Source organism: Ursus arctos, unplaced genomic scaffold (assembly GCF_023065955.2).
Source record: "Ursus arctos isolate Adak ecotype North America unplaced genomic scaffold, UrsArc2.0 scaffold_8, whole genome shotgun sequence".
Taxonomy (NCBI): domain Eukaryota; kingdom Metazoa; phylum Chordata; class Mammalia; order Carnivora; family Ursidae; genus Ursus; species Ursus arctos.
In genome coordinates this window covers 64,377,730-64,386,955 of record NW_026623100.1, presented here as the reverse complement: position 1 = coordinate 64,386,955, position 9,226 = coordinate 64,377,730, and the positions used below count along the sequence as shown (strand labels likewise).

The following is a 9,226-nucleotide window of genomic DNA, read 5'->3' as shown; positions in this document are numbered from 1 at the left end:
GTAAGTAGAAAAATCGAGGATTGCAATCTCTGGAGTGCACCGGGCTGGCTTCCAGAGCTCCTTAAACTTTCACTGAGGAAGGAGATTCTCCCGGTCAGCGATGACAAAAGTGGAGGAGTCTGGCCCCTCTCCAGACCTCTCTGCGCATTGCCGTGTTTCTGAAAGTGACTCCAACAATCCAGAACTCCGAAAGAATCATTCTTTCGCTTGGTTCATCAGGGACCAGAGGAAGACCGAGAGGCAGAATCCGAGTTGACGGTAACGCAACTGAAGGAATTGCGCAAGCAGCAGCAAATGATGTTGGAGAAGAAGATGTTAGGAGAAGACTCGGATGAGGAAGAAGAGGATACCACTGAAAGGAAGAGAAATACTAGTAGTCAAGATGATGAAATGGGCTGCACCTGGGGAATGGGTAAGAAATTAAAATTGCTGCGGAGGTTAATATTTTAAATTCATGACTAGTGGTCATACAGCTTTTCATGACTTTTTGAGATAGGTGAGACAAATACAATTTGGACACGAGATTACCAAAACCCACAGAGATTTGTTAGCTTGTCTGATGTCCAAAAATTGAATTATGGGCACTATGAATTTCTTTTAATGCGTTTTACAGCGCACTTCCTTGTTCAAAACTCTTCCTCAGCGCACAACTAATTTATTATTTTTACCATATATATATTATGCATATATATATCTATATATCTATATCTATAGATATATATAGTACCTTGATTATCATCACTGGGGGGATGGAACTATATTCAATCAAATAACATGGAATGTTCAGTATAGGATAGTCCCTCTAATTTTTTGTACTTTATGTAAATTCCCTGAAATGTGAAATAGCTAATCAGAGAAAGCTTGTCCCTTAGCCAGAGGAATAAATTGAATTTTCCATAATGTCAGGCATTTTGGAGGATGGGTATTCAGGAACTAGGAATATAAAAAGAAGAGGGCCTTAATATGTCATTGGGAAGACTGGATAAATATTGTGAAATTACTTTTGTAAGTGCCAAACAAAAGCTAGAAACCATAAGTACGCCAGAGTGAGGGTTCAGAGAAGGGAGTAATCACTGAGAATTTAGACCTGCACTGTCGAGTATGGTGGCCATTACCCACATGTAGGTATTGGGCACTTACAGAATGGCTAGTCCAAACTACACTCTAGATTTCAAAGACTTAGTGTAAAAAAATAATGTAAAATATTCATAATATTTTTATACTGATTACATGATAGTAATTTTACCCGTTTCTCCTTTTTAATGTGGCTACTAGAAAATGAAAAACTTCTTTTTTAAAAGATTTTATTTATTTTTTGAGAGAGAGAATGAGCGTGAGCAGGGGGAGGGGCAGAAGGAGAGGGAGAGACAGGAGTCTGACTGAGCCACCCAGGCACCCCGAAAATGAAACACTTCATGTATGGCTTTTATTATATTTCTGTTGGGCAACCCTGACTTAAAATTTGGAAAAGTTTTTAAGTTTACAAACAGACCGGTCTTGAGCTGGAACTTGAAGGAAAGGAAAATTAGGCCCCAGGAAGCTGAGTGTTGAGAATGGTTTTCAGGGAAGGATTGATGATTTTAAGGGAATAATGAGTAGATTAGTCTACTTGACAGATACTGTAAATATTAAGAAGTTATATTGGAGACAGAGTATTAGACCCCGGTGATAGAGAGCAGGAATGCCAGGCCAAGAAGCTTAGATTTTTTTTTCCATGGACAATGTGGTAGGTAATTTTGTTTTTAAAATATAGTGATGGAGAAAAAAAAACAACAACAAGGTGCCATGAAAACAAGTTTTAATTTGTCACACAATTTAGAAAAACTAAGGATATTTATACTGGTGATTTTGTGTTTGCCCCCTTCCCCCCATCCCCCACCTTTCTTTTCATTGATAACTATATCTTTATGCAGGCTGAGTGGAAAGTGGGTATCATTAAGACAGTCTCTTCCTATGTCTATCTTTTCTTTCTTTCCCTGTAGGAGAAGATGCTGTAGAAGATGAGGCTGAAGAGAACCCCATTGTCTTAGAGTTTCAGCAGGAAAGGGAGGCCTTTTATATAAAGGATCCAAAAAAGGCTCTCCAAGGTTTTTTTGACCGAGAAGGTATGTAAACAGATTCTGACCCTGCCAGTAAAAGGTATCCATAGCAGTGTTGTTTTGTAGATCTTCAGGGTACTTAGAAATGCTGTATTTTATCTGCTGTTCTCCTTAATCAGTTCTTGCCCTTGTGGTCGATTGCTTCAGGTTTATTTTGAAAACTAGTAAAAGTCCTGTTAGTCTTATCTTGGAAAAAAGGGACTGCTTTTTTTTTTTTTTTTTTTTTTTTTTTGACTCGTCTCAGTCTTCTGAAAAGATCCTAGACTTGGGTGGTGGGGAGATTGACCTAACTTCTTAAATTTTTTTGTTTCCAATTCATCTGATCTTTTGTAAATCTTAACATAGATGTCCACGTTATATGATTTAATGAATGTTTCCACAGAGGATTGTTTCAGTAGAGCTGCTTTGAGAGAACATCTGTGTGTGTGTGTATGAATATATATATGAACTGGTTGCATTCTGCACTTAATATTTATGCTTTTAAAAACCAGGCAATTGTGACAAGTTAACAGCTTACATTTACAACTTAAATAAGTGTGAAAGGTGCTATATAGTGGACAGAGCTATTTTTGGAGAGTTGATTGTTTTGATCTGAGTTTGCTTTTCTATGCCTCAAGTTCATCCTAATTTTTTTTAAAGGGTTTATTTATATATTTTAGAAAGTGAGAGAGCAAGCAGGGGGAGGGTCAGAGGGAGAGAGACATTTCCTGAAGCAGACTCCCTGCTGAGTGCAGATCCCAACACGGGGCTTTATCCCAGGACCTTGAGATCACCACCTGACCTAAAATCAAGAGTCGGCCACTTAACTGACTAAGCCAGCCACCCATGCTCCCTAGGCTCATCCTAGTTTTATTATCAGATGATAATCCCTAGGAATAAGCAGTGAAACATTTTGAAATTTAGTGTTCAGTGTGGTATGGGAACTTGATATTCTTATTTAACCTTTCCTCTCTTTTCCATTTTTCTCAACTAGTAGTTTTCAGATATTATTAAAATTGTTTTGTCTTTCTTCCTCCCACAGGAGAAGAATTAGAATATGAATTTGATGAACAGGGACATAGCACTTGGCTCTGTAGGGTGAGGTATGTTCTGTTCTCATTAATGTCCATTTCTGAAAAGTGGTCAATTTCACGTTATAGACAACAAACCCAAAGAGTAACTTCAGCCTTATTTTTAGGCTGTTCTTGAATTTGGGCCTTGATAATTTGGCCAGTGGGGTGGGGTGGGTCAGAGGTATAAGGAAAAGATTTGAAGTCCGACCTTGGCAAGATAGAGCAAGATGAATGGAGAGATTAAAAAGGCATGTCAAAAAATTACTATTATCACAGCATATTAGGTTTTTTTTTTTTCCCATGAGAATTGGAGTTTAGTACTGTACTATGATTCCCTCCAAACCAATACAGATTACCTGTGGATGATTCAACTGGAAAACAGCTGGTAGCTGAGGCCATTCATTCAGGAAAGAAAAAAGAAGCAATGATCCAGTGTTCACTGGAAGCTTGTCGAATCCTTGATACTTTGGGATTGCTGCGGCAGGAGGCAGGTATGTGGGAATGCTTCTTTTCCTTGAAAGAATGAAAGAGAGGGAGGGAGGGAGGTAGGAAGAGAGATACAAAGAGATGTCTCTTCTGACAGAGACAGAAAGAAAAAGAAAGAAGAAAGGAAAATTTAACACAGAAGGCGATTAACTATCTTCTAGGGGGAAAGTGTAAATTGTCTAGAATTCTATGAAGTGAAAACAAAAGATTCCATATCTCAGTACCCACAGAAAGCCATTGTTTATATTCTCCTAGACAGTTTCATGTGTTCAGAACTAGATCCTTTAATAAAAAGCAAATACTCATACAAAAATACATTTATATTACTTATACTCTTTCATACTTATATTTTTCACGTAAGAATGTATCATGGATATTACCTATGTGATTGCATTAAATTTATCTCATTTTAAAAACCTGTCTGGTTATATCATCATTTATTAATAAAGGCTTATGCTATATTTTTGTTTATTCTAAAAGTAGTTTTTATTATTGCAAAGTAACTTAGGTATAGTTTAAAACTACCAAAGGCTTATAACAAAATATACCTGTTCCTTGCCCTGCCTCTCCTCAGTCTTCAACCTTAGAAGGAAGTCTTTTAAACTCTTTCAATTATTTCTTTTGACATTTATAAAAATATCCATATTTCCCAAAAGGAAGAGTGTGCTACTTTATTTTGAGTCATTTATTTTATTTTTTGTTTATTTTTATTTAAATTCAATTAATTAACATATAATGTATTATTAGTTTCAGAGGTAGTCAGTGATCCATCAGTCTTATCCCCAGTGCTCATTACATTACGTGCCCTCCTTAATGTCCACCCAGTTACCTTATCCCCCATCCCCTCCCCTCTAGCAACCCTCAGTTTGTTTCCTATGATTAAGAGTCTCTTATGGCTAGTCTCCCTCTCTGATTTTGTCATTTTATTTTTTCCTCTCTTTCCCTATGCTCCTCCGTTTTGTTTCTTAAGTTCCACATATGAGTGAGATCATATAATTGTCTTACTCTGATTGACTTATTTCGCTTAGCATAATACCCTCTAGTTCCATCCATGTAGTTTCAAATAGCAAAATTTCATTTTTTTGATGGCTGAGTAATATGCCATTATATATATATATACACCACATCTTCTTTATCCATTCATCTGTTGATGGACATCTGGGCTCTTTCCATAGTTTGGCCATTGTAGACATTGCTGCTATAAACACTGGGGAGCGGTGCCCCTTCAGATCACTATGTTTGTATGTGATTGTTTGGGGTAAATCCCTAGTAGTGCAATTGCTGGATCATAGGGTAGTTCTATTTTCAACTTTTGAGGAACCTCCATACTGTTTTCCAGAGTGGCTGCACCAGTTTGCATTCCCACCAACAGTGTAAGAGGGTTCCCCTTTCTCTGCATCCTCACCAACATCTGGCATTCCCTTACTTATTATTTTGGCCATTCTGACAGATGTGAGGTGGTATCTCATTGTGGTTTTTTTATTTGTATTTCCCTGATGCCGAGTGATGTTGAGCATTTTTTCATGTGTCTGTTGGCCATTTGTGTGTCTTCTTTTTTTTTAAGATTTTATTTATTTGACAGAGAGAGAGAGCACACACAAGGAGGGGAAGGGGCGGAGGCAGAAGGAGAAGCAGGCTGCCCACTGAGCAAGGAGCCTGATGCAGGACTCGATCCCAGGACCCTGGGATCATGACCTGAGCCGAAGGCAGACAATTAACGACAGAGCCACCCAGGCATTTCAGTTCTTTAGAGAAATGTCTGTTCACGTCTCCTGCCCATTTCTTGATTGGATTATTTGTTCTTTGGGTGTTGCGTTTGAGAAGTTCTTTATAGGTTTTGGATACTAGCCGTTTATCTGATACTCATTTGCAAATATCTTTTCCCATTCTGTCGGTTGTCTTTTGGTTTTGTCAACTGTTTCCTTTGCTGTACAAAAGCTTTTTATCTTGATGAAGTCCCAATAGTTCATTTTTGCCTTTGTTTCCCTTGCCTTTGGAGATGTGTCTAGCAAGAAGTTGCTGTAGCCGAGATCACAAAGGTTGCTGCCTGTGCTCTCTAGGATTTTGATGGATTCCTGTCTCACATTTAGGTCTTTCATCTATTTTGAGTTTATTTTTGTGTATGGTATAAGAAAATGGTCCAGTTTCATTCTCCTGCATGTGGCTGTCCAATTTATCCAACACCATTTGTTGAAGAGACTTTTTTCCACTGGATATTGTTTCCTTCTTTGCCGAAGATTAGTTGACGATAGAGTTGAGGGTCCATTTCTGGATTCCCTATGCTGTTCCATTGTTCTATGTGTCTGTTTTTGTGCCAATACCATACTGTCTTGATGACTACAGCTTTGTAATAGAGGTTGAAGTCCGGAATTATGATGCCACCAGCATTGGTTTTCTTTTTCAACATTCCTTTGGCTATTCAGGGTCTTTTCTGGTCCCATACAAATTTTAGAATTATTTATTCCAGCCCTGTGAAAAAAGTTGATGATATTTTGATAGGGTTTGCATTGAATATATTGATTGCTCAAGGTAGCATAGACATTTTAACAATATTTGTTCTTCTAATCCATGAGCATGGAACGCTTTTCCATTTCTTTGTGTCTTCCTCAATTTCTTTCATGAGTATTCTATATTTTTCTGAGTACAGATCCTTTGCTTCTTTGATTAGGTTTATTCCTAGGTATCTTAGGTTTTGGGTGCAATTGTAAGTGGGATCAACTCCCTAATTTCTCTTTCTTCTGTCTCGTTGGTGTATAGAAATGCAACTGATTTCCATAGAACTGCAACTGATTTCTGTGCATTGATTTTATATACTGTGACATTGCTGAATTCCTGTATGAGTTCTTGCAATTTAGGGGTGCAGTCTTTTGGGTTTTCCACATGACAGAGTATCATGTCATCTGCGAAGAGTGAGAGTTTGACTTCTTTGCCGATTCGGATGCCTTTTATTTCTTATTGTTTTCTGTTTGCTGAGGCTATGACTTCTAGTACTATATTGAACAACAGTGGTGATAGTGGACATTGCTGTCTTGTTCCTCACCCTAGGGGAAAAGCGCTCAGTTTTTCCCCATTGAGAATGATATTCGCTGTGGGCTTTTTGTAGATGGCTATTATGATATTGAGGTATGTTCCCTCTATCCCTACACTGTGAAGAGTTTTAATCAGGAAAGTATGCTGTACTTTGTCAAATGCTTTTTCTGCATCTATTGAGAGGATCATGTGGTTCTTGTCCTTTCTTTTATTAATGTAGTGTATCACATTGATTGATTTGCGGATGTTGAACCACCTTTGCAGCCCAGGAATAAATCCCACTTGGTCGTGGTGAATAATCCTTTTAATGTACTGTTGGATGCTATTGGCTAGTATCTTGGTGAGAATTTTTGCATACATGTTCATTAGGGATATTGGTCTGTAGTTCTCTTTTTTGGTGGAATCTTTGTCTGGTTTTGGGATCAAGGTAATACTGGCCTCATAGAAGGAGTCTGGAAATTTTCCTTTCATTTCAATTTTTTGAAATCACTTCAGAAGAATAGGTATTAATTCTTTAAATGTTTGGTAGAATTCCTCTGGGAAGCCCTCTGGTCCTGGACTCTTGTTTGTTGGGAGATTTTTGATTATGGCTTCAGTTTCCTTGCTGGTTATTTGTCTTTTCAGGTTTTTATTTCTTCCTGTTTCCGTTTTGGTAGTTTATATGTCTCCAGGAATGCATCCACTTCTTCCAGATTACCTAGTTTGTTGGCATATAGTTGCTCATGATATGTTCTTACAATTGTATGCATTTCTTTGGTGTTGGTTATGATCTCTCTTCTTTCATTCATGGTTTTATTTATTTGGGTCCTTTCTCTTTTCTTTTTGGTAAGTCTGGCCAGGGTTTTATTGATCTTATTAATTCTTTCAAAGAACCAGTTCCTAGTTTGGTTGATCTGTTAATCTGTTCTACTCTTCTTTTGGTTTCTATTTCATTAATTTCTGCTCTCATCTTTATTAATTCTCTTCTCCTGCTGGGTTTAGGTTTTATTTGCTGTTCTTTCTCCAGCTCCGTTAGGTGTACGGTTAGGTTGTATTTCTTGTTTCTTGAGAAAGGCTTGTATTGCTATATACTTCCTCTCAGGACTGCCTTTGCTACATCCCAAAGGTCTTGAAGAGTTGTGTTTTCATTTTCATTTGTTTCCATGAATTTTTAAAATTCTTCTTTAATTTCCTGGTTGACCCATTCATTCTTTAGTAGGATGCTCTTTAGCCTCCATGTGTTTAAGTTCAGATTTCCTCTTGTGATTGAGTTCTAGTTTCAAAGCATTGTGGTCTGAAAATATGCAGGGGTTGATCCCAGTCCTTTGGTATCAGTTGAGACCTGATTTGTGACCCTGTGTGGATCTATTCTGGAGAAAGTTCCATGTGCACTTGGGAAGAATGTGTAGTCTGTTACTTTAGGATAGAATGTTCTGAATATATCTGTAAAGTTCATCTGGTCCAGTGTGTCATTCAAAGCCCTTGTTTCCTTGTTGATCTTCTGCTTAGATGATCTGTCCATTGCAGTGAGGAGGGGTTAAAGCCCCCTGGTATTATTGTATCCCTATTGATGTGTTTCTTTAATTTTATTATTAATCGGTTTATATAATTGGCTGCTCCCATGTTAGGGGCATAAATATTTACAGTTGTTAGATCTTTTTGTTGAATGGATCCTTTAATTATGATATAGTGTCCTTCCTCATCTCCTATTACAGTTTTTGGTTTAAAATCTAATTTGTCTGATATAAGGATTGCCACCCCAGCTTTCTTTTGATGTCCATTAGGTTGGTAAATTCTTTTCCACCCCCTCATTTTATTTATTTATCTTGAAGATTTTATTTATTTACTTATTTGTCAGAGTGAGAGCAGGGGGAGCGGCAGGCAGAGGGAGAGGGAGAAGCAGGCTCTCCGCTGAGCAGGGAGCCTGATGTGGGACTTGATCCCAGGAACCTGGGATCATGACCTGAGCTGAAGGCAGATGCTTAATCAACTGAGCCACCTAAGCATCCCTCCACCCCCTCACTTTAAATCTGGAGGTGCGTTTGGGTCTAAAATAGGTCTCTTGCAGACAGCATATCGATGGGTCTTGCTTTTTATCCAATCTGATTCCCTCTGTCTTTTGTATTTTGTATTTACATGATTCTGTTTATGCAAATATTAGTCACAACCGAGTTTTTTTCTTTTTGTTTTTCCTAAAGTTAATAGTTGTGCGTGTTTTTCATGTGTTTGGATTATATAGCTCTTGGTCACTCTTCTCTCACCTTTCAATAGCCTTTCAGTATATTTTTCCACATGGTCAATCGCATTCAGTAATTGATCAGTTCTTTTTTTTTTTTTTTTAAAGATTTTATTTATGTATTTGACAGAGAGAGACAGCCAGCAAGAGAGGGAACACAAGCAGGGGGAGTGGGAGAGGAAGAAGCAGGCTCATAGCGGAGGAGCTTGATGTGGGGCTCGATCCCAGGACCCCGGGATCACGCCCTGAGCCGAAGGCAGACGCTTAACGACTGCGCCACTCAGACGCCCCAGTAATTGATCAGTTCTGACCCTTTTGGAAACCTTTCTCCTGAAGAGCCCTAT

The 9,226-nt window shown here is 38.2% G+C and overlaps 1 protein-coding gene across 2 annotated transcripts in view; it reads left to right on the top strand.

Annotated features, from left to right (window-relative positions):
* Window positions 1–9,226, top strand: part of SLC4A1AP (solute carrier family 4 member 1 adaptor protein) — a 63,638-nt gene that overhangs the window by 920 nt on the left and 53,492 nt on the right. For both annotated transcript variants that reach the window (XM_057309108.1, XM_026521205.4), the window contains exons 2-5: window positions 220–412; window positions 1,983–2,105; window positions 3,121–3,181; window positions 3,503–3,642. In XM_057309108.1, coding sequence (XP_057165091.1) covers window positions 220–412; window positions 1,983–2,105; window positions 3,121–3,181; window positions 3,503–3,642 — 517 coding nt within the window. The remainder of the gene's footprint in view (window positions 1–219; window positions 413–1,982; window positions 2,106–3,120; window positions 3,182–3,502; window positions 3,643–9,226) is intronic.